This window comes from Phlebotomus papatasi, chromosome 2 (genome assembly GCF_024763615.1).
Source record: "Phlebotomus papatasi isolate M1 chromosome 2, Ppap_2.1, whole genome shotgun sequence".
Lineage (NCBI taxonomy): Eukaryota > Metazoa > Arthropoda > Insecta > Diptera > Psychodidae > Phlebotomus > Phlebotomus papatasi.
The window spans coordinates 33,585,734-33,612,422 of NC_077223.1; the positions used below are offsets into that span (position 1 = coordinate 33,585,734).

The 26,689-nt window shown below is 31.8% G+C and overlaps 1 protein-coding gene across 10 annotated transcripts in view; it reads left to right on the forward strand.

The window, feature by feature from the left end:
* Positions 1 to 26,689, forward strand: part of LOC129803572 (endophilin-A) — a 65,554-nt gene that overhangs the window by 25,144 nt on the left and 13,721 nt on the right. For 2 of the 10 annotated variants that reach the window (XM_055850250.1, XM_055850253.1), the window contains exons 2-10: positions 744 to 1,020; positions 15,778 to 15,846; positions 15,937 to 16,032; positions 16,087 to 16,153; positions 16,244 to 16,377; positions 16,458 to 16,524; positions 21,022 to 21,107; positions 21,336 to 21,439; positions 25,455 to 25,549. In XM_055850250.1, the coding sequence (XP_055706225.1) occupies positions 976 to 1,020; positions 15,778 to 15,846; positions 15,937 to 16,032; positions 16,087 to 16,153; positions 16,244 to 16,377; positions 16,458 to 16,524; positions 21,022 to 21,107; positions 21,336 to 21,439; positions 25,455 to 25,549 (763 nt within the window). In that variant the 5' untranslated portion in view covers positions 744 to 975. Of the gene's footprint in view, positions 1 to 743; positions 1,021 to 15,777; positions 15,847 to 15,936; positions 16,154 to 16,243; positions 16,378 to 16,457; positions 16,525 to 21,006; positions 21,108 to 21,335; positions 21,440 to 25,454; positions 25,997 to 26,689 lie in introns of all 10 variants that reach the window. The other 8 variants (XM_055850246.1, XM_055850249.1, XM_055850247.1 and 5 more) reach the window with 6 other exon arrangements.

The following is a 26,689-nucleotide window of genomic DNA, read 5'->3' on the forward strand; positions in this document are numbered from 1 at the left end:
ATTTTTAGGATTTTCTACTTCAGAAGTGTGCAAGAACCGTTTGAAACCGAACAAACGTCAAATGGAACTTGTGCGTCAATGGTCAAAACGCTACCTGAACAAACTTATTTTGACGTTTATTCGGTTTCAAACGGTTCTTGCACATCCCTGTTCTACTTTGTTGCAATAACTGTGAACTGTTGTTCTGACGAGTTGCAAACTATGGCCAAATGGCCAGAAAGAGGAAGGCGATTAAGGCGGATGAAAAGCCACAAGAAAATGACTGTGGCGCGTCTGCACTTGAGATATTGAGCTTTACAGATATAAGAAAGTCTTATTTTCAACTTATTTTCCTCATATTCAGACAATGTTTTTTTTTGTTTTTGGGGATTTTTGGCCTCACAAAATCATGCAATAAAAATTCACGGAAGAACAAAACAGAGAAAAAGACCAAATGGCAAGATGTTGAGGCATGAACTGTTGAATGGCAAAATGAAATGATATAATTTGTTTAGAGAGATTGTAAAAATATATGACCAATCAATTATACATATTCATTTGACCTCTGGTGGCACTTGTAGAAATAAATTTTTCATTTAAGTGTCAGTCAACAATTGTGATAGTCTTACAAGAGAAGATTGCCAGTGATACCGAGGATTTTCTCCCATAACTCTTTCGCACCCTCTTTTCATGCTGTTAGCCAATATAAAATTCTTTATTAAATGCCTTCTTATGTCTTATTTATTCTGTCTTGTACTTTGCAGGGAAACGAGACAGACTGCGACACAAGCGTGTCATCAAATACAACCAACCAAGATACTCAAGGAATCAACGCACAAAAAAAAGTCTCTTCGACGGGAGAGCGAGTGAGACTTAAAAAAAAACATAGTTTCAGGAGATAGAGAAAAATTGTAATCACAGCGGGTGGTTAATTAAGGAGATCATAGTGAATTCTCTGGTGTTGTGAGAACAAAAAAAAATACCACAGCATTAAAAATGGCTTTCGCAGGACTTAAGAAACAAATTAACAAGGCGAATCAGGTAAAATTGAGATAATTTAGTGACTTTCCTTACCCCAACATGAAATTATAATAAGCTATATTATCAAATTTATTAACACACTGTGCGGTATCTTGGAGAATACCTGAAGATTTCCCACTGAAATTCAATTGTGTGATAAGTTGTAGGAGAAAATGCTGAAAGATTATCTTGGATGAGCTTTTGAAGTACTTTAATCCTTATGCTACAAAAAATTATTCAATACTGGAGATTTTCTGGTTTAAAAAAAATATATATATATATTTTCAAAAAGCTTCCATAAATGAAATTCTCTCCACGCAGTGGAAAATTTTATTTTCATGGAAGAGAGAACATGTTTCTTTACCTATATATCCCCAAGCAGCGAAAATCAATAAAAGTCTTAAATTTATCACTTGAATTTCTCCATCGTAAACTTTTTTTCCCTTCTTGTTTCTTAAATACTAAAAAAAAATATATAATACTATGCTATTGCTTATATAAAATTGCAGAAAACGAATTTTGATATTTTATTCAGAATTTTATTTCTGTAATGCCCTAGACACACTTTCGACTGAATCCGTGAGATGGCTATACGTAATTCTAATCAAAATAATGATTAGATATTAGATTACATTTCCATCAATATCTGACTAATCCGTCTCTCGGCTTAAGCTGAGGAACGGCTTAGTTAGTGGGAAACTGATGGGAATTTACTCATTATTATTTTGATTATAATTACGTAAAGCCATCTCTCGGCTTAAGTTACAAGTGTGTCTAGGGCATAACACACAGAATATGTTATTGTTTACTACTTATTAGAAATTACTTGCATTACTTTTATTTGTGGTTGACCGGATGGATTCAGATAACAATTTTTTAATTTTCAGTGACCCCCTAAAAGATCGACTTTGTTATGTTTGAATTTACAGAAGCAGAATTCAAAAAATACTAATTAGGGTAAAGGCTCAAAATTTTGGACAGTCTGCTTATAAGCATCGACGTTCCAAGTTTGAAGTGCGATATTTTCGATACTAATTGACTTTTTTTGTTACTCTCTTTTTAGAAGGGTTGTTTAGAAACTTGGCAAGGGTTTATTGTCTTTGTTTTTAATAAAATTAATTTTAATACGTTTGGAAATGAATTGATATGTAGAGGTGAATTTAACTCTTATTTTGGACAACTTGGTTATTAATTTGGACAACTTGACTGTAAATTTGGACAGCTAATCCGCCTCAACAGGATGCCCATTGTTCTTCATTTAATGAACCAATCTTACCAAGTCCTCTTCCTGTTTATGTAAGGGAACCGTAGAATGTCACGAGAAGCCCAGAAACTTTCCATATCATTCATTAAAGTGAGTTGACTTCGGTACTCCAAGTACGCTCGGATTTGCGCATTCCCTGGCCTTTCCGGGAGCCTTTTAAAGCTTTTCTCGCTACATCTCTTTCGTAGAGATGATGCTCCTTTGTTTCTCGAAGCATTTATACAACCTAGTCATCACAAAAGCTAAAATTTCACCAAATTTCGTGAGAAAAACACCTGTCCAAAATAAGGAGTATCACCTCACTTGTGAATCTTTTACAAAATTTCCCATTTTTCACACGAAAAATCTAATTCACAAGGCAAATCTCACTTCAGATCAAATGTACAAATCACTACTAACGTGAATCAACACAATATTCAATGAATATTCAATAATATCACTCAAAACAAACTTAGAAACATTGTTAGTACATTAATATTTAGTTTAGTTTAGTTTATATGATTTTTCAAAAGTTGCTGACAAACAAATTTGTCAATTTGTTGCATAGTGTAATATTGCATAAATTTTTCTAATTTTGTATAAATATCTTAAAAGTTCTAAAAGGAGTTTTGCATCATTTGTTTTACCAAGTTTAATGTTAGCAAAGGTTGAATTTTTTTTACCACAAGAAAAATTCTCATAGAAAATGTCACTAAAGGATAATAATATAGCATTTTCATTGTTTATTTTTTCTAAAATTACTATCTCAATTGATTTTGCAGTTAAAAGTTTTCTGAGAAGAACATAGCAAAGTTTTTAATGTGATTTCCTCTTTTTCACTTGACTGTGACACAAAATTGAAGTAATATATTTTGTTGTAGAAGGGAAAATTTATCTCCTTACCAAAGAGAGTAAATGCGAAAATTTTCCCATTATATGTTTCAAGATATTTTCTTTGTTATAGAATTAATATAAAGGAGAAGGGCGGGGGGGATTTGTGGAAAAAGTTTCTCCCACAAAAGTTTCAATATGTATGGATGCGCTACTTCATGGTTTAAAATTTTCATTACATTTCCAAAATTGCTGCTTGATTAGTATTGACAGAGTGTGAGGGATGAATGTATGTCTTTATTGGTTTTCTCTCCATCGCGCTTGAAAGTTTTCCCTGTAACTTGTGGGTGATTGTCTCGTGGATTCTTTCTTTTTTATTGGGAAAAGGTATGGAATATAAGAGAAATTTCATTTTTCCTTCCCAAATGAGAGTGTCAATAATTCACGTGGTACTAAATGAAATTCTAGAGGAGTGGGGGATTAATGAAAAAATGGAATTAAGAGGATGAGAAAATGAATTATAATTTTATGGTTGACATTATATAATTGACTTGGCATAATCTTTCAAGGTGATTCTTGTATAACTGGAGAGAAGTGTCTCTGTACCCTCTCTATACAATGAAAAGAATAGAGTTATTTAATGGGGAGGAAGTAAGACGGAAAGGAAATCTTTTTCATCATTCTTGAACTGTACCCTTTATTTGATGTTGTAAAAGAGGCGAAAAATACCCTTAGAAAGTCAATGTCGCACAAAGGGTTAGTCCAATGATTTAGAAAGATACTTAGAAGCAGATATTTATGTAGTTTTTATAAAACAAATTGGACTTCTCAGAAGCGAGATGTCTAGACATGAGTTGTTTTTCTCTATACACTGAGAGAAATCCGAAAAAGTTAAAATAACATTCCGGAAATGTTTATTTTACCATGCAGTATTGATCCGAAATCGGTGTAAATATGAGGCTTTTTAGGTGTATTAGGGGTTAAAATTACCCTTTTTCATGTTTATTTTACCCTTAAAAAGGTGTAAAAATTAACATTAAAAAATGTTGATATATTTTAACACCTAAAAAATGTTAAAACTATGAGGAAAAAAAGTTATTCGCACCCCCATTTTTTTCTCAGTGTACGGTAAATGTGTGTGTTTTCTCATATTAAATAATAATGAAAATCAAATAATCTGATTTGAATACCTTTGCCATAAACAAAATATAGTAACCTAGAGGAAACTGAAACCCTAAATACATGCAACGTAGGGCGAGTGTTCTATCTTTATTTTTTTTTTAATCAAATTTTGTGAAATAACCTAGTATACTTTAGTACAAATTTTAGAGCATATATTCCCGAAAGAAATCTGTAAACAATTCAGCTATCTATGTAATAAATAATTCCCGTTGATTTTTTCAACGTTTCCATGAAGAAACGACAATTTTTTCTCACAATTCATTTTAGTACATTCATGTGCTAAATCTATTAAAGATAAGATTATTCAGAATCTTATGTAAAAGAGTACTTAACATTTTTTTTTAAAATATGACAAGTGCTATTAATTTTTCATCCTTTTATTAAAAAAAATACATTTTACTTGTACTAAAAATAAGTATTTTTCAAATTCTTTTTTAGTACAAAATGAAAAATTACATTGTGACTCATGCTTATTATAAATCTTTAATTGTAAAGCAAGATACATGCAATGTATTAGCTTACAGTGTCCTTTAATCTTGTTTTATAAATTTCCACTCAAACCTTTTAGTACTATAAGTACTAAATGCTTAAGTGTCATTTGAATATGTAATAGAATTACCGATACTATTTTGGAATTTAGCATGTATCAGTTTTTATTATCACATTTAACATAATTTTGTAATTTACTTGATTTGTAATAAAAGCAACCATCAGCATATTTATGAAAAATACTGGGTTTAGTACATACAGTGGCGGCCAATAAAATAGAATCACCCCTTAAAACTTGAGCTTTTTAACTTTTGGTAGCTGCTACCAAAAGTTAAAAAACTCAAGTTTTAAGGGGTGATTCTATTTTATTGGCCGCCACTGTAACGAATTAGTGGCTGTAGTTATTTTTTAAATTAAATTTTGGTATTAAAATCGTTTAATCTTTATATGCCACATAATCGATTTTCTAGATTTCGTTCCTAAAGTTGTATAATAAATGGATTAGCGAAAATTCACATAACATTTCCCGAAGGATCTCAGTTTTTATTATGATAGACCCATGGAATGTGCAAGAAAGGTGCTATACAAGGAGCAAAATATGGATAGAATTTTCTCAATTGAATCACATCACGTGTGAGGATTCTTAAGGATAAAAATATCTGTGAGATGTGAATGAGAAATCTTGTGAGACATATCATGAATTCCCATTGATTTTCTCTGCAACAATGCGCAGAGAAGGAATGTTGAATTATCTCTGGAAATTCTACATAGTAATTCTATCTTTCTAAAGGATGTTCTTTTTGCGTCATAAACTTGGAAGATGCAATATTTAAGCGTCACCGTCGTTGGGCTTGCAAAACTTATTGAAGTGAGAAAAATTTTCAATGGCAAACACGATGCAGGGAAAAACGCGTATAGTTGAATTAAAATACAAAGTTTCAATACACTCATGAGAAGTGTATGTTCCATGACCTACTGACCTATTTTCACCCGACCGACGACGCAGGGAGAGAGCAGAAGGGTGAGAAAATCTCACGGTCAATGGATTGTCTATAGGAATTGGGGGGTACTAAAGTGTGTGTACTAAAGGGATTGGGGATAAATAGTTGATTCATGGAACATCGTAAAATTCTGATGAATTCTTACACATTTTGCAAAAAAGAAAAATCACACTGTAAATAAAAATACCGTCAGTATGGGATACTGAAAGAGAGTCCTTACAACGTTTACATGCTTTTCTTTACTACCCCCGCACATTACAGAAAAGCATGGAAATTTCAGGTGATTCGTGCTTGTTTTGCTTGTTGCCTTTCCAACATTTCGCCCCCGCTGCAAAATACAGGGAAAAGCAGCTTTCAGAAGTCTCTGTGTAGGGGTGTTGAGTAAAAAAAAAAGTCCCATATATGTTTTACATTTGACATTAATACGACAAAAGAGTTTCTAGCAAATACTAAGTAGTGTATTTAGTTGTTGGTGACAGTATTTGTACTGTACAATGTCACAGTATGCTCCAAAATTTTACAAACTGGATTTGAGTATATTTCAATACAAAAATTTTAACTTCGTAAGGATATTGTTTTTGAAAAACAACAGCTGATAAATAATGAATCAAACTGTATCATTTTACATTTTTCCTAATTAAAATTACATTTTCATTTGAATTTATGTAATTGTAATTCAATTCAATTCAAATTGAAGTTTATTTTATGCCTAAAGATACAATGCTGCTCCTATTTAAGGCTATACAGGCTTATAGTCGGAATTTGATTCTCAAAAGTGTTTCTACTAAAAGGTAATAAACACTCTATACAAAATGTCGTTGATATTCGAAAAATTCAAACTCATTTCAAATTTTCGAACAAAATTTTCGTAGAAGATCGGGAAAATTTAGGAAATATCACGTTAACTCTTTCGTCTCCTTTGGGACTCTGAGTACACATGGAAAAAAGAATTTTTTTTGACTATTTAGAATCGATAAAAATCCGATTCTTGTGGATGATTACAAACTATAAAGATGTCCAAATCTAGGATATTTTTTTGCAGGATCCCAATTAACTCTTGAGCTAAGATATTTTTGGTCAAAAATCGTGAATTTTCGATTTTCTGCTTCCTTGCAGATATTGTGATTTTTTTGCTATTTCTAGACCACAATAAGGAAAAGCCTCTCGGGGCTAATAAATATGATAACTAACAATTACAGATTGCATAAATTCAAAAATTTGAAATTTTTTTCTTAAATTTTCAAAAAACTTGTTCAAACTTTTTGTGTACGCTCGTCCCCAAAAATCTAGAGGTCAAATGTAAGGTTATCCCGCAAATGCCCGCCTGTTTTTTGACACCAACCTTGTAACAAAATACCAAGCGGGATCGACATTGTATGTAAATTTATATTTTTCTGTTTAGTAAGTTTTTCAAGTCATCTTGGAATAAGTTCTAAGTTTTTCAAGATTAAATTTTCGAAAGATTTGCCTACACAGAAAATAGAACATTTTGTAAAATTGTTCGTAATTGTTTGTGAATTCCCACTTGGGGACCTATAAAATGCTCGTAAAAACCCACTAAAAAAAATTGTAAAAGTTTGTATTTTCTCACATTGTTCGTAACATGAGCATTTGACGAACATTTTTTGTTCTTTTACAAACTTTCTTTGTGTACGATTTTGTTTGTCTAACGAAAGTTTACGAACACTTTTTGTGTGTTTACGTACATTTTTAAACAAATGTTTGTATAAGAAGAAAAAATGCTTGTTAAGTGATCATGTTACGAACAATGTTTGTGAAAATATACAAACTCTTACAATTTTTTAACAATCGTGTTTTTTCAACTTCTCTTCATCCTGGCTGCCAAACGGTAAGAGATATTGACTTCCGGTCTTTGATGACACCCCCACAAGTCAACATTCTCTATCGAACTAACTTACCCAAATTACCCTCCACTCATTCTACCCCCCCCCCCAAACATGGTTTTTGACTTTGCAAAAAATTGGCCCTGGCGATTTCGTTCATTTTTTGATATGTTTTGGAGGTAGTCTAACCGAACATTTCGTCCTTCGACACCTTTTACTGGAAAAATCGCCATCTTGAATTGTTCAAGGTCAAAGGTCAATCACATTGGAGGGCCTAATTTTCAATGGATTTGGTTAAATTTGGATTTTTGTTAAAGGTCTTGTAATTCTGAACCCGAATGCATTGGTTATAATCGGTGATGGATCGGGAAAGTAACGGTAATAGATCTATTTTAAAAATACTGTTTTTCGCACTTTTTCAGTCTTTTGACCCATATAAAATTCAAACGGTAAGAGATATCGACTTCCGGTTTTCGATTACCCCTCCTCAAATGACATTATCTCGAACCCAAGGTCTTTATTTCCCCCCTCCCCTTTCATGTGTCCCCATCCTCCAAAAATAGGTCAAAAATGTGGTTTTTCCAATTTTGCAAAAAATTGGCCCTGGTGATTTTGTTGATTTTTGGAAATGTTTTGGAGGTAGTCTAACCGAACATTTCGTCCTTTGACACCCATCACCGGAAAAATCGCCATCTTGCTTAGTGGGTTTACGATTTACGATTTACTAGCATTTTATAAGTCCACAGTGGGAATTCATAAACAGTTATGTACAATTTTACGAAATATTTTTTTTCTGTATAGTGAGAGGATATGTCTCAACCGAATGGCACAATTATTGACTCATTTCAAATGTCTGGAAATTCCAAACAAGTCTGAATCCTTTTCTATTAGGCTATGAAACAATTTATAGATGGTTAAAAAATTGAGTATTTCAGTGAAACAGCCAACAGTAGGGTACTGGATAAGACCTATGTTGTAGTTCTAGGTTCCCAAAGTATTTTAGAAAATCTTTTTCTTCTACTAAACTAAGAAAAAGTTATTAAATCATTTTTTCTAAAAAGCGACAGAATGAAAAATTATCTATAAGAAATACAAAAATATAAGTATATACCTTCGCATTGGAAATTTCTAACTCTGGTTTCTTTTAGAGACAAACTTCTAGACATGTTCGGAAATTTGTGGCACATGCTGTATAGCAACCCCATAGCACATGTAGAAAAGTCGTTTTTTTTACTGTGAATTTCAGAGATAGAATTGTATGAGTTTATGGACGATGTGATTCTTTTACTACAAATTCGGTTTGTATAAATATACTTAAAAGGAGTAACCCGGTAGGGGAAAGTTACTCATAGAGAAAAGCAGGGTTTTCAGGAGTTTGACCATTTAGTAAAGTATTTTTCCAGTGTCTATTTTTTTTCATTTTTACCGATTTACAACCTATATAAAACCGATTTAATCAATCAAATAATTCTCCAGAACTGTTTAGAAGTTAATATCAGTCAAATTGTATTTCGATTGAAAAGTTATTATTGTTCCATAATTTGTTCATATACTATAGAAACGGTTCATACTCTTATCAGAACATGAGGTTTATCACAGGTGGTTGACCGAATCGCAATATCAATAGCTGTGATTATGAAAAAATTACTGCTAAATGTTCCATTATTGATTTTCTTGGTCTCTCTCTTTTGCGCTATATGGTGAGTTTTCCACCCAGAATATCACCAATATTTTTCTCCAGTAGGATACCTATTATAATGTATATCTTTCTCTGATCAACCGGCAATTATCTTTGACTTTTTTAATGGAAAATTCTACACTTGTTTGTTAAGTAAATTAATAGGATGCGCAAATTTTGTAATTCTGTTAAAGCTTTTGTACTTTATCTTTATTCACTTTCATTAAATGAAAATGATGTGTTAGTGTAGTGTTTTTTCATTACTTATCACACCATAGTACTTTTATTTCATTCACAAGAAGTGATATTATTTTTGAGTGATGTTGATAGAGAAATTTCCGCCTCTTGTACAAAATATTACTGCGGCTTTTTAATCAAAATCTTAATGTATGGTAATTTTTCAGGCTGCATTGTTTTATTCAGAGGCACAATGTTGTGTTTTTGTTATGCTAACAACAGGCAATGTTCAAATATAAATTTTGTAATTTATTTACATTTCTTATATATTTCTATTTTTTATACATTTGATAAAATTCACTTTTAAAACTTACTCATTTTATACCAATAAGTCGCATTACATAATTTTAGAATCATGTTCTTTTCGTTATTGAATGTAAATGTTCAAATGAGCAAACAAGTTCTGTTCCCTTATATGAATAATTAGCTCTGAATCAAAAGAAGATTTAATAATTTATAAATTATCTAAATGGTATTACTGTTGCATTTGTTATAATCCTATGTGAAAAACATGTTAATAGAGAATTCGTATTCCAAACATACAAACGTGTTTCAGATCAAGCATTAATATAATATTTAATTTTATAATATAGATTTTTAAAAATTTAATTTGCAATTTAGTAAATAAATTTAAACAGCAGTTTCAGCGGCTTATGATGATTGTTGACACACAAAATTCTTTTCAATGTTATTCATTTGTTAAACAACATTCTACAGTAGGAAAAATCTTATGAGAAACGACTGGTATTTCGGTGTACTTTTGTATATAATAATTGCATGTAACGACATATATCCTTTACGGAAATATTCACAACGAAAAAGGACTAGGATCTCTGAAGATCTTAGTGTCGTAAATGTCATCGTGGTCATCGTTGTCCAGAAATTTTTATAAAAAAAAGTATAGATAGCAATGCTATTTATATCTTTCACACGGAGATCTCATGTCTTTGAGTTGAGTCCCCTGATGAAACATTTGACTTGTGTTTTGCTCTATAACGTTACAAATTTATTGAATTAATTTATTAATTATTTAATGAGTAAATTAATTAATTACTGTGATTCAGCAAATTAATAAATTAGTTTAAGGGATGAATGCCAAAAATCAACGGGCTTTTCGTGATTTTTTTTATTATAGGGTGAAAAGAACACCTATTGACACTGTAAGACCTCGTGTCAGGACCTATTAGCATCGAACAGACTGGGCCATTGCTCTTTTAATCGATTTTCAAAGAAGCAATGGAGAAGTGATATGACACCTTCATTGTTTTCGATAAGATAACTCACTGAGAACAGCGCCATCTAGTGTACGTAAAATGTACAAGGTGGGAAATATTTTCAGTTGTTCAAAACAATGTATTTCACATTATTCACATGTATTTTATGCTAAACTTTAATTTCACTAAGCCTAGATTCATTTTGAATGTATTTCAAAAGTTTTCACAAGAGTTTTATGAGTAAAATTTCCTTTGTTTTTATTTTTCCTGGCATCAGCTGATTTCGATGGTGGTCGATGAAATTTCGATCAGTGAATTCAAATAGAGAATGTTAACGGACTATGTGATATGGAATTGTCAAGAAAAAGCAATTGACCGGGCAATTGCTTTTTGCTTTTTGTTCAAGGTATTTAAATTTGGCTAATTTTACTAAAATATCATTTTCTTTTTACAGAATATTGTCTAAGAGAACGGAAAAAGATCAAATTGATGCAAAAATTGGTTTGATGCCTCAATTTTTGGAATATTTTTTCCACATGTAAAAAAGCAATGAAGGAGTAAAAAAGCAATGACCATGTAAAAAAGCCCAGTCTGTTCGATGTGATTGACACCCATACCATTTGGAACACGAAATTTGAACACTTATCCCTATTGAAAAACGTATATTAATGAAAAAACGCCATATTATTTACATTTTATTAAATACATTAAATAAATTTCAACATTTTGACAAACGTGTCAATAGGGGTTCCCTGTCGAAGAGGTGTTTATTCGACCCTACTTTATAAATCGATTAGTACGATTTTTTCACAGGGATTCAGGAAGAAGAACATAAAAAGATTTTTTATTTCAATTTTGAATATATAATTGTGTATATACTGTATAGCTCGATTTTCTTAGACTCTGCGGCTATCAGTAGAACTCGAATATTTTTTAACTGTTTGACTTCAAAATTTCAGTGTAGCTGCTAAGGTAGTTTCTCTATAGAAACGCACAATACACAATTACTAAAAAAAATATTTATTTTTTGTAATACCGGCAGGAAATTGAAAAAATGGACTAAAAATCACATTTATTTATGTAGAGCGTATGGCGTATTCGACACATGGCCACCCAGTCGATGACCATAACCCACCAATACTAATCCTTTATTCCTTTGTCACGTCCAACCCTTACCATTCTTATGGATGATGAAAGGGTGCTTTGGGGCTCTTATTGTTAGATAATTGTCCTCAGTCTTCAGTGAGTGAACATCAATTGCCGTGGACCGGTTTACTCTCGCGTAGTGAAAAACGTATGGCACCTTCAGTTCTCCAATTTTCCCCTATAAGTTTGTAATTTTATTTAGGTGAGCCCCATCAGGGCTTACATTTGTTTATAAACGCGTAATTGCCTATCAATTTTAATAATTTTGTGTGTTCTTTTCTAGAAAATCTATCTGAACAGATATCTTGAAATTTCTGCTTCTGCGAATTCTATTATTAGCCGCAGTTCTTAAAAATGTAGTTACTTGAAAAACCCACTTAAGAAATTAGTAACGGGATGGAGCGAAACCAAGAGCAAATTTTTAACCTTTAAAGGACGATTAAGTTACTTAATGACCCAATAGAAATTTCTTATGTTTTTTCCCAAATAGTTAGAAAAATGTTCTTCCTAACCCTCAATTTTTGACCCCCTCGTCCTTAAAGGGTTAAGATCTTGAAGTTTGTTAAACGGATAAAAAGTTTTATCTAGTTTTTTTCTAAAATTCATAATTTAACAAAAAAATCTTTACACAGAAAAAAAAATCTTACTGGGAACTTATGAAATGCTCGTAAATTGTATAACCAACAAAATCGTAAAGGTTTGTTCTTTTATCGCAAACATTTGCTCGTACATTTTTGTTTGTATGGCAAAAAATTACAAACAAACGACTAAATTTCACGAACACATGCGAAAAAAAAAGTTTGTTAAAACAAAAAATGTTCAGTTCATGATACGAACAATGCTTGTGGAAAAGTACAAACTTTTACAAACTGTTTTGAGATTCAAACGATTTATATGAGTATTTCGTAAGTCCCCAATAGAAATTCACAAACATTTATAAAGAATTTTACGAAAAAATTTTTCTGTGTAAGCTGTTTTGGGCGATGTTTGGAGTATAAATCGCTTCAAATCGGTTGTAAGTAAGTAAACTTAAGAAAAATTACCCAGTACTATGCGAAATCCTTGAACTCATGAACACTATTCTTTTCCTTATGAATTGAACCAATAAAGAACACTGGTTCGTAAATATTAGTAAAATTTTGTCATACGTTCGTAAAATTTTGTCAGACAAACAAAAATGTACTCAAGTGATCATCTCACGAACAATGTTTGTGAAAAAGTACTGACTTTTATGAACTTTTTGTTGGTTATACGATTAACGAGAATGGTAATTCACAAACTTATGATGCTGGCACACCTTTTCAATTTTTACCTCTTACTCTTTCAAACTAAAATAAGATATGTTTGTCTCTGTCAAATGAAAATTGATATTTCAATTTCATTTTCAATTTCAATTTTCGTTTGACAGAAAGAGAGCAATATTTAATGTCAGTTTGAAAGAGTAAGACCTAAAATTTCAATTGATTGAATTTCACTCAATTGAAAATGTGTGCCAGCGCCATTACCAACAATTTTGCGAAACATTTATTTTTTGTGTACTATCTTTTGCAAATACAGTGTATCCATAAAGAAAAGTAACAAGATATTTAGTGGACTTCCGTTGCCATAGATTCTTGTACAATCTTGTTATTTTCAGTAAAATAATTTAATAGAATCGAATCTACCACGATTAGTACCCGAGATTCTCATAAAACTCTTGTCAAAATATGATTTTTATTGTAATTTCTCAACAGATGGTGGTGAAAAATACATAGTTTTTTCTTTCATTCTGTTGTGGCTTGGTACCTTCGGGAGAAGTGGAAAATTAGTATTGAATTATCCCACGTTGTCGCCGAAGGGTTATGAGGTGGCCGGTCCAAACCAAACACTTTGATTTAATTTTAATAAATTTTATTAGAATGGAACTTCAACTATTTATGACAAAATGTGAGAATGATATTGAGAGCGTCTATCTATGAACCAGGTTGGAGATTGAATAATAAAAGAATGGCGGCCACTGGCATGATACTTCATTTAGGGGTGCCAGTGGTGTCAGTGGTGGCGCCCTCTAACACATTCCTATCTGTTTCTTAAAATAGCCTTAGAATATTTTTCTGATATTATTTGTTATTTTCATAGTCTATCGATAAACACGATAAATACGATTTTCATAGTGCATCGATAGGAATAATGAATAACTTCAAAGGCACAGACTTAAAAGGAATTCCTATAGCTAAATATTTTATTACACTTCTATTAGGGGCAACAAGATTTTAAGAGATTTTTACGAATGATTTAGAAAAAACTTTTTTTTTAATTAAAACTTGGCTATGATTTAAGTGTAATAAGGTGGTAACTTCTTCTAAATCCATAGAATTATTCACTGTTTCATTCAGAAACATAATATAAAAAAAATTATCAAAAATATTAAAGAACATTTATAAAATAATGATAATACTGATATAAGTCAGCATGCACTAACTGGGTCGCCTTTTCGCTAATTCATTTTTAATTAAACCTTTGGATTTAAAATACTTTTTTCACAAGGAAAAAACAATAAATGTTAGAACATTTTTAGTGAAGAACCCAGCTGGCACAAGATTCAAATGAGTCGATTACAGTCACTTATTTAATGGATAAAAATATTATTTTTGCATTTTCTCAAACTTGAATAGTTATATTATATTACTGTAGTCACTAGGGGAAGTGCTTATAATTTTGGACAGTCTGCGTATAAGCATCGATATCCCAAGTTTGAAGTGCGATATTTTCAATACTAATTGACTTTTTTTGTTACTCTCTTTTCAGAAGGATTGTTTAGAAACTTGGCAAGCTATTTATCATCTCATTTTTACTAAAATTAGTTTTAATACGTTTAAAAATGAATTGATATGTAGAGGTGAATTTGACTCTTATTTTGGACAACTTGGTTATTAATTTTTACAACTTGTCTGTAAATTTGGACAGATAATCCGCCTCAACAGGATGCCCATTGTTCTTCATTTTATGAACCAATCTTACCAAGTCCTCTTCCTGTTGATGTAAGGGAAACGTAGAATGTCACAGAAGCCCGGAAACTTTCCATATCATTCATTAAAGTGAGTTGACTTCGATACTCCAAGTGCGTGCGGATTCGCTCATTCCCTGACCTTTCCGGGAGCCTTTCAAGGCATTTCTCGCTACATCTCTTTCGTAGAGATGATGCTCCTTTGTTTCTCCAGGCATTTGTCCAACCTAGTCATCACAAAAGCTAAAACTTCACGAAATTTCGTGAGAAAAACACCTGTTCAAAATAAGAATCATCACCTCACTGGTGAATGTCTTAAAAAATTTCCCATTTTTCACACGAAAAATATAATTCACAAGGCAAATCTCACTTCAGGTCAAATGTACAAATCATCAGTAACGTGAATCAACACAATATTCAATGAATATTCAATAATAGCACTCAAAAACAGCGAACAAACTTTGTTAGTACTTCACCAAAACTAAATAAGACTGAAGTAAGCCACGAAGTTCTGTCATATTTCTCGTAAGAAATTGCTCACACTGAATTTTCAACAAAGCAATTTCAACTCAAGTCATATTCAAAATGTACGGTATTTAGTGTTAAAATCTTCCAAAAAGAACAAATATTTAGATAGAATTCATTTTTCATCAAATATTGGAATAAAAATCCATCATTTTAATCAATTTATTTTTAGTGTCCAATGTTATCTTCAAAGTGTCCAAAATAAGAAACTGGACAAAATTATGAGCACTTACCCTATATTACGGAAATAAAAATAAAAATATTATTTTAAGTGGATTAGTCATAAACGATCCAGATAGCGAAGCGCCCGGATTAGCACACTTAACTATATATATTATTTTTTTATGTTTATGAAAATGCTTGTCAATTGTACTACGAATCCCTTTCTGTATTTTTTTGTAGTATGTGACGGAAAAGATGGGAGGTGCCGAGGGCACCAAGCTCGATCTGGACTTTATGGACATGGAGAGGGTAATTATTTTATATAGAGATTTTCCCGATGATGCTCGAGGCAGGGGTTTATATCCTTCTTAAATATTGTTGTTCTTTTGTATTTGGTAGAAAACGGATGTAACTGTGGAGTTGGTGGAAGAGTTGCAGGCGAAAACGAAGGAATTCCTCCAGCCCAATCCAACGGCACGGGCCAAAATGGCAGCGGTAAAAGGAATCTCTAAATTATCAGGTCAAGCAAAAAGTAATACTTATCCACAGCCCGAGGGACTCCTGGCCGACTGTATGCTCCTGTATGGGAAGAAGTTGGGCGAAGACAGCATTTTTGGTAAGAATGATATTTTAATGATTTATATATTTATCTTTGTTTTTGAAGGAAAAGTTACAGGAAGATGTTATTTTATGAATTATTTTATAGCTCAAGCACTCATTGAAATGGGTGAATCGCTCAAACAGATGGCCGATGTGAAATATTCCCTTGATGATAACATCAAGCAAAACTTTCTGGAGCCACTTCATCATCTCCAGACGAAGGATCTCAAGGAAGTCATTGTAAGTTGAATGATATTTAGTTTAACGTACAATTAAAGAGTTTTAATTGGGTGTTTTTTGCGTTTCTTATCACCACGCAGCACCATCGCAAAAAATTGCAGGGACGGAGATTGGATTATGACTGCAAGAGACGACGACAGGCTAAAGGTATAAGAAAAAGAAACTCATGGAATTTTCGAACACATATAAATTATGCACCTCAGTGTTTTCCTATTATAATCCCCAAATATCCCTTCCCACATGGCAAAACATTTTATACGCAGACATTATCCGTGTTCTGTAAATTCCATTGATGTTCTCTTTTTTTTTTAATTTTCTACTATTGTGCTCTAAAATCTTTAATAATTTTCTCAATAGAGCAATTTTTTTAATAAGTAAATAATATGTCAAACTCAGGTATTTTTTATGCTATATCAGGGAATAACAAATATTGTTAATAGTCATTGTTTTCTTATTTCGAATTTCTGCAGAGTGACATAACCGTTTTTAAACTCTTTGTTTTACGGAGTGATAATGTTGGAATTTCTAAGTGAGATTCTCACTCAAAATAATTTAATGACACGTCCCTTTTTGGAGTTATTGCCAACTATATTTAAAATTTTGTGTTTTCAGTACTTAATAAAAAGATAATATTAATTCCACAAATTAAATTCTGGAGAGAAGTCTAAATAATCGACCCTTAACTCTTTCGCGTCACACTTTTATTCAGAAGATGAATTCATGTAAAATTGAGTTTTTCCTAATGCTTTATGTTCAAATATAATAGTTCAGAGAGGAAAAAAAAATTTCCATTGCGTGAAAACTCGGAAAAACCCCGGGTCATATATGACCCTATTGTCCTCAAGGGAAGTGTACATACTATTTTCAAAATCTATATTACTGGCTTTTTAAGAGTTTTTTTTTTGCTTGAAGTTACTAATTTGGCCAAAACCATGGCAAACTGGATTGTTTTGATGAACACTGTTCACTGTACTCCTGGTGTTCAAGGAATCTTCCTGGTAATCCCTTGAACAGTCACTGTCACAATATTTTGAGTGGTATTTGGCGAAAATAAACTTATCCACATATTTATTCACACACAATACAATTGCACAATATGAGACGCTTGCAGAATACTCTAAAATATTGCAAAATATGTTATAATTCATCAGATATAAGATGAAATGTCCAGGAGCAAGATGTCCCACCTGTATTTCACAAAGAAAACCAATGTCCCAACTGTATTTAACTATAGGTTTGGGACGAAAACAGTGTTACCCTTGGGGGCAATAGGGTCATATATGACCCGGAAAATTCTACACGCTTTTCTGTAAAATTGAGAGTAGTTTATTATATCAAAATATGCAATATACAATCTTTGGATATTCTATTTTGTGTTTCTAAAGAACTTTTTACTGAAAAAAATAAATTAATATAAAAGATTTTAAAAAAGAAAAGTCATTTCACAAAGTTCGAAATTAGTGATTTTTGATCTCAATTATTTTCTTTTCCTGAATATCTGGAGTCTTGAGAAAAAAAGCCAAGAATCTTACATCCTTCTATTATGATGTCGTGCACAAACCGATAGATTACAATTAATGTAAATAGTCAAAAAAAATTGTTTTTCCCCGGGTCATATATGACCCGAATGACACGAAAGAGTTAAAAAAATAGGCCACGCCTCATAAGGTTCATAAATGATATATTTTAGGGCGTGGTTTATTTTTGGGTAGGTACTCTTGCCAGATTGAATTGATGGGGATTGTTTACTTACACTGAGAGAAATCTGAAAAAGTTAAAATAACATTTCGGAAATGTTAATTTTACCCTGCAGTATTGATCCGAAATTGATGTAAATATTATGCTTTATAGGTGTATTAGGGGTTAAAGTTACCCTTTTTCATGTTAATTTTACCCTTAAAAAGGCGTAAAATTAACATTAAAAAATGTTGATATATTTTTACACGTAAAAAGTGTTAAAGTTATCAGGAAAACAGGTTAATCGCACTCTCGTTTTTTCTCAGTGTAGTCAGTATTGCAACATTCCCTTATTAAGCATTGACAGTTCGTAAATTTTAAATTTGGTGAATCGTAACTTCCGAAAGGGGCGTGACCTATTTTATTTTTTTTGCTCTAGCTCACTTTGAAAATACAATACTATGCCTACTCCATAATCCGGGAGTACTTAACAGAATTTATGTCAATCTGTAGTTAATGGTTTTATTTCGTATTTGTATTTTGTTTTTCTTCTGGTACAAAAGAAAAACAAAAGAAATGGGATAAACTGACGAATTTTTTCAGAGGAATCCCTAGAGAGTGTCTTTTAGATATTTTCCATGTGAAAAACTTCCTCTTGCGAGATCAATGGCTGGGAGATGTGAGGACAAGACGATTGTCGGAGACCAACACTGGGAGGAAGTTCAATAGATATTCATTTGTAATAACTTACTATCTTCGTTCTAATCTGCAACAACTTCAATTTATTTATTTTTTTATTTTAATTTAAATCTAAATCACAATCACAAACTTTATTAAAAGAATTACGCGCTAGAATTTAGTTAATTTTTTTTGGAAAATACCATGAGAAATTGGTGAAAAAAAATAATGAGGGATTTTATTTTATTACTCCTTTTTTTTGCTTGAAAAAAAAAATAAAATAAAATTTTCACACCCCAATTAGAGAGAACAAATTGGAACAAGAAAAAACAGATGCAATATACCTCCTTTTCCTTTATTAGTAGCATATTTTTTGTTTCATGACTATTTCTCTGAAGAATTCCTGTCACGATTTGATAGAGAGGTAATTTTCCTCTCATTGTTTATATGGATTTGTATTGTGGTTTATTCCTGAGAAGGAAGAACTAAAATCACACGATAAAAATACGCCCATAAATTTCCTCTCCACCTTTTGTATGGCATTAATTTTCAAGGGAAATTCAGGAAAATATCTGTGGGCGTCGCCAATAGAAATCACTCTTTCAATATTGCATATTTTTCAACTTCAACAGTTTTTAATTAATTTTCTATTTTTTACTTGGAATAGAATTTGTAAAGGTACAAATGCGACTGTTCTGGACAGTATGAACAGCTATTTAAGTTTTCAATTTACTCTTGTATAGGTATTTGCAAAGGGTTATTAAAATAGTTGAACGTACTAATCACTTTGGGTATTGACTCTGACATATTTATTATATTAGTTGACTAGAATCAGGAAGTTCAATTTAATTATCAGAAAATCATTAAATTAGATATTATTTTAATGACAATTATCGCCTTAAGTGATTTATTATTTATTTAGGGGAAACTGGGGCACCACCAAACACGGGGTAGCACCAAACACTGCGATTTTATAATCGGATATTCGACTTCAGAGGGTAAGACCTATAGGAATTTATAGGCACTATAGGGATGCTTGTCCACTGAATGAATGGTCGAAATAGTCCAAGTAGTTTAGAAATAAAAATTAGTGTTTGGTGGTACCCCGTGTTTGATGGTGCCCCAGTTTCCCCTATATTGATGTGCCAGGCTATTTTGGCAATTTTAGCCATGTTGTACATTATTCAGTTTAGAAATTAATATTCATTTAGTTTACAATGAAAATATTGCTTCATGTGCTTTAATCTTTTGCATTGGCCAGAATCGAAGTTATAACTATGACAGTCGGAGTCGGAGGCCTACCGCCAAAAATCCGAACGCTGTTACCAATTGCATCACGAAACCACTGGCTCGAAAGTTGAATTAAGAAAATATTACAGGGGAAATTGGGGGTACCACCAAACACAGGGTAGCACCGAACACTGCGATTTTTTAATTAGATATTAGATTTCAGAGATTGAGACCTGTAGGAATTGATAGATACTATGCAATGGTGCTAGTCCACTGAAGAAATGGTCGTCATAGTATCAGGTGTTTAGAAGTAAAAATCAGTGTTCGGTGCTACCCCATATTCGGTAAGTGCCCCATTTTGCCCAGTTTTATATATCAAACTCTCCAAGTATTCAAATCGTTTACCATAAAATTTTGATAGATGTCCTTAGGAAATTCATAAAAGCTTTAAATGGCCTTATAAAAATATTCCAAAATACCCGTTCAGTTTTATTATAACTGTAGTTTCTCTATTGCAACACAATTTAAAGGATTCTAGTAATATTAAAAGAAATTGCTTCGAAATCAAAAGACTCATTACCTCTTTCTGAAATAGCAATGATGATTCTTTTCCAATAAAATCCATAGAAAGGAATTCTTCAGAGATTGTCAGTAGTGCTTTCCAATCGTTATAGATGATATAGATTTTTTATTACATTTTTGTTTTTTTTTATTTCTTTTTCATGTACATTTTACTATTTCATCCTGCTTCTTGACGTCCTTTGTTTTGCCTCTTTTGTTTTGGGACGATGGTATTTTATCAACAAACAAATCTTCACGTTGCACTTTTTTTTGTTAATTTGCTGTTATTTTTGTTATTATTTTAATGATTTTAATCAAAACTATTATTGTGGCTTATGTTGTAAAAAAAAATTAAATGTGAATCAAAATTTGCAATATTCCAAATCACACAAAAATATGTATGCGCAAAAAATCCTTTTGTGACAATTAAAATATTGAAAATCATCGCAAAAAAATCCGAAAAAAAATCGTACCAAATGCCAGGTTCTCACATTACAGACGATGAGATTCGAAGTGCTGAAGAGAAATTCGCCGAATCATTACATTTAGCCCAAATGGGAATGTTCAATTTATTAGAGAATGATGTGAGTATTGAGAAAAATTGATTTTGTGTTTTTGTTTTAATTGTCAAATTTTCTTAAAATTAATAGTTTTTTCTTAATTGACATGATTTGTTTTTGACTCATCCTGGATAAAAAAAAAATATTTAAAAAAAAATTTATTTCTTTGATGAAATAAAATTCCGGGATGCGTCTCTTTTCTTCTTCGATCTTTCTTTCCGGATACTTGTCAAACAACTGTAAATCCCGAAGGTGGAACAAGTCAGTCAACTCGTGACATTTTCCGAAGCATTGCTGGATTACCATCAACAATGTACAGAGGTGCTAAAATGTCTGGTTGAGACTCTACAATGCAAGTAAGTTTATTTTGAATTGGTAAATTTTTTGAATAGGGTGAAAGAAACACCTATTGACACTTTAAGAACTCGTGTCAAGACTTATTGATACCCTACGAAAATATTGGAATACGAAATTCGAACACTTATCCTTATCGAAAAATGCAGATTAATGGAAAAACGTTATATTACTCAGATTTTATTGGATGCATTAAATAAATTTCAATATTTTGACAAAAGTATCAATAGGGGTTCCATGTCGAGGAGGTGTTCCTTTGACCCTATACAAACCTATACAATTTTATCAAAATTTAAATTTCCAGAAATTATGTAATAATGGATATTTTTACAAATAATTTTGATTCGCTTTGTTCATGTTCGAATTTTCCGAAGAACTTTCCTTACAGAAATCCTATACCAAAAAATTTACACTCAAAGTAAAAATGTTAAAAATCTGCACTCGGTCCATTTCGTCTACAGTTGGCCTTTTCCGCCATTTATAAATTAGCGAAGAAACTTTCTTTTTAAAACAAAATAGCGTTTGGAAAAGGCTGTAGCAGGATAAACACTATTTTGTTAAAAGCAGACAAAATAAATAAAATTACGTCATTGTATGAAAAAAAAATACAAATTATGATAATTTGCAAAAAATATTGAAATATTCTTGGCAAAAGGAGAATGAGGAAGTTATATGAATCATCTTGGAATTTTTGGTTTAATTTAATTGATTTTTACTAGGGTAAATTTAAGAAATTTAGGTAAAGGAAAGGTAAATTTAGAAGCACATGAGAACAGTTATGTAGGGTAAATTAAGCTAATTCAAAACCTGCTCCAAATGGAATTTTTTCGCTACTCCAAATGGAAACATAATTGTTTTGACGAGAAATACGACACTAAATTATTATATTTATATATTTTCTATACCACAGTTTCATTATTTAGTTAATTTTGTTCCAAATAAAGCGAAAATCCATTCATATTCACAAATTTTAATTTGTTAATTTCTCAGAAAAATTAAAAGTGTACCTTTCCACCATCGAATTTTTCATCGATCGACCATGTTTTCCAATGAAAAACACAATAAAGTGACTGTTGTTTATTCGTTTTGCTCAACATTTATGTCATATTTCTGGCTAATTTTAGTTAAATTAAGTGCTAATCTTTAATATTAACGGTACGTGAAGTTTTCAAATAAAATATTCGTGAACAAAAAGGGTTTTTCTGAAGTGTCTGCAAATGCTTCAATAGGAAACCTCGGAAATATGATTTTTTTTAGAGAGATTTTCTTATTATCTTAGATGGAAGAGGAGATAAGGGCAGGAATAAGAACAAATCCTGCACTCAAGAGCAACTCAACAAAGTTTTGGAAGCCTTTCGTCGCGGTTTCACTTATACACTGTTTATCTCCAATAAGAAACTTTCCCTTGTCTCCATTTGGATTAATATGTTTCCAATAGAAGCATTTTACGCTCGAGTATTTTTCTTGTATTTAAGAAGTTTTCAAATTATATCTAAAGAATTTTCACTAAACAGTAACATTCTAGAAGAGTCAAGGAGCACATTTATGTAATTCTCTTCAGAAAAAATATGAACTTAATGTGTTAAATCTTATCAAAGTTAAAGTGTCTGGAAATGGTTTTGAATTAGGACATTTACCCTAACCAAAATGAAATTTTTACTGACCAACATTGAATTTTTATTAACCAGTTTGCATTATTTATTGACCAATTTGATTTTTTTACTGATTAAAACATGTTATATGATAAATTTTGGCCATTGAAAAATGGCTCTCACATATAAACCATAGTAATATGAAAGATTGTGAAAACTGCTCTCTCTTGGAATTCGAACAGTTAAAAAACAAATGTATTTTCTGAAAGATAATTTTATTGGTATTTTTATAGGATTATGGTTTTTTTTGCACCTTCTTAATTCCCTTCATTAAGGACTTGAAAACCCCGTCTCCACGGTATCGGATGGTTTTCTTCCACTTAAATCTTGAAATTCAGCAGGTTTTTGGGCTGTTTACGCGTCTTCCTGGCATTTGTATTCAAAATTCCCCAGTATTTCTTAATCTTCCGAAGTGCAGGACGGGTTAAACATCTTTCTCATAGCCTTGGACTCCTTTGAAAAGATAATCGTTGACTTTCCGCGACTTTGTTTTAACATTTTGACGGTGTTAGTTGGTCCGATAGAGAGCAGCCTAAGCTTTGTAGGTTATCAAACCATTCCTTATTCCTTCTCTTGATTTAATGGACTAAGCTTCAACGTATTCCCTTTTTTTGTCAACATCACGCATAGAAAGATTGAGTTGCGTCTCGAAAAGCTCAAACAGTTTCTTTTTCATCCTCTTGTCCTCAATTCCGGACTATCGGCTATTTCCTCCTGAATTCTGAGGACCAGTTTTGAGTTTCTAGAACCGAATTATAATCTTCCGAACAGTAGAGTGGCTCACTTCCCGATTAATTTCGCGAATTCAGTATAGCTCGCTTTTGGATTCTTGAAATAATTGTCAACTTTTCATCTTCGTATGGTTTCCATCTTTTAGCAATCACTCAGCCAAAACTCAATATTTTTTAACAAGATTTTCACAAAAAGAAAGCTAATTAAATTCTCTTCAAATGACACTGAAGAAAAAAAAAACAAAATCCAAAGCCTATTGCGATTGACTTCATATTAAGCGTTGGCCAAAATTTTTCGTATACACGCTTTCGTCTATTATTTTACTGACAAAAAATATTTATACTTTTGAAAATTAACTGTTCAAACAAGCAGTAAAAATAATAATTTGATCAGCAAAAAATCAAATTTGAACAATTAATCTAGAAGTAGTAAAGTAGTAATAGTAAAGTCCGCATTTTCCTGCCTGAAAACGATAATTTACTAAAGTCGGACACACCGAAAGTAAGACTATGAAAGTCCATTTCAGCACACAAATTTATGTAAAGCTGTAATTTTTCTTAAATGCCCGTCTCTCTCAATTTTACCCTATAACAAAGTTTAAATATTCAATTTATTCAAACTCTACATTTCCCACCATCCCACGCGTCTGCCGCCGTCTTAGCGTTAATGACCAGTCTCTGAAGTCAAACGGCAGAAATGCTTCTTCACTGGCTATGGAATCTTTCAAACATTTGATGTTACAAATTTGCATTTAAAATTTTACAATGAGGCAAGAATCTAGCGCACAAGCATAGGGATGTTGAGTACTTTATTTTTTAGTATAGAGTTAGCGCATAGCCAAAAGGCTGTTCGCGCTCTATAAATGGAGATGAGATCTCTGGAAACTTAAAATTAAAATTATTTAAACATAGATGACAAATTGAAGAGAAAAAGAACTACGAAAAACAAGACCAAAGCATGTCTATTTTAATAATAAATTGACGTAATTGAAAGTGAAATTGAAATCCCAATGAACCCTAGTCATGGGTAATTTAAATTTAAATTCCTTACACTAAAACATTATAAAAACAATTTATTTTTATAGTGTAAATATCTAAGAAAGGAATTTGTCATTCAGAATTCAAAGAAAGTAGGAGAATGAAGGAAAATATTATCAAAATTGATGCGATATTCTAACTTTCCGTGCGTGCATTAACTTTGCAACAAATTTCCACAGAGCAATGAATGTGCAATTAAAAGCATTTCAATCTTTGTTACGCTCTTCTTTCCACGTTATTGTAGGATTAAGCGAAAACTAACTCCATTAGTTCTTTAAAATGTTGATTGTACATAAGTTTCTTGACGATATACAAAAAATGGTAAAAGTCAATAAGAAATTGCAAATATTATAAAATTGCTTTCTATCGCTTTGATATTTTTCATATGCATATTGGAATAGAAGTTCTTATGGTAAAAATTCCCATTTAAAGATCAAAAGGAATTTTCTGGAAATTTTAAATTCATTTTGCATACGTGCATGTTTACAGTATTTTTCTTAAAAAAATACCTTTTAAAATTCATTGAAAGCATTTTTTTTAAATAAATTTTAATGAGTGTTTCTCGTGCTATTCCTGATGTTTTTTTTTCTTTGCAGGCGTGAAGAAGCCGAGGCACGTCCAAAGACGGAATTTGTGCCAAAAACTCTGGCCGATTTGAATATTGAGGGTCTATCTATGGATGGCTTGAATGGTGGGCGTCATTTACAAAATTCCCATCCTGAGCTCTCCTCCTCCTCCCGAAATCAAAATATGTACAGTTCACAGCAAAATTTGTCAACAAGTCGATCTGCTGGTGGTTCAGCTGGTGGTGCTCTTGGTAGTGATAGTAATTTCAGTCGAAGTAAAATGTATGGGTCACAGCAGAGTTTGTCTAGCAAAAGGCAATCACAGTCAAATGGGCAACAAAATGCTCGAAGTAGCAGTAGTTTCAACAGTCACAACAAAAATCCGTATTATGTGTCTGGAGTGGCGGATCAATGGTTGAATGCGTGGGATTTGCCAACACCACCTCAACCAGCTCCAGCTGCCAGGAGCACTGCCACCAGGAGAAATCCAACCAGCAGATCGATCACATCCTCCTCCAATTCCTCCTCCGTCGCCACGCACAATTCCCACTTCAACAACGATCCTTGGTCAGGTGAATTATTATTTGGTTTACTTTTTTTTATTTTCTTTCATACTTTTCTTCATCTGTTCTGTTATACTTTTTTCTAGTCCAAGAGAATATAAGTGGTGGCGGTCCTTAGAATTTTTGATATGTAAATATTTGTGCTATTGCACCAATCTCATGATAACAATATTTATATATATTTGATTTAAATCTTTTGAGCAAATAATACAGTAAAATTCTAATAATAGGATTCCTCAAAAAAATATGTCCCTAAAATAATTTTATTTTCAATATTTACATTGTTTATCATTTTAGAACATCTTTTTAATTTAAACGCAAATTTTTTTATAATTTCTTGACCATTATAACATTACTATAATATATTATTGTTTTATTTAATGAAATTGTCAGACACTCTCGTAGAATATCTTGAGTAATTGAAAAAAAGCATCCCAGGCTGTGTGAAATGCTCGAACTCGAGATTTAGATGCCATACCTCAAAAGTATTTTCGCATCATTTACCGGTTTTCAACCGATTCATCACTCAAAAGATCCCCAGAATAGTTTTAAAAGTAATAGAAATGATTTTCAGATAAAAATTAGTTATCGGCTATGAATCGGTTCATTACCGGTTCAGAACGGATTAGAATCGGTTCAGTTTTATAGAAAATTCCAAGACCTTTCCGACGAGCGCAAACACGATACCATTCTGTTGAAAAA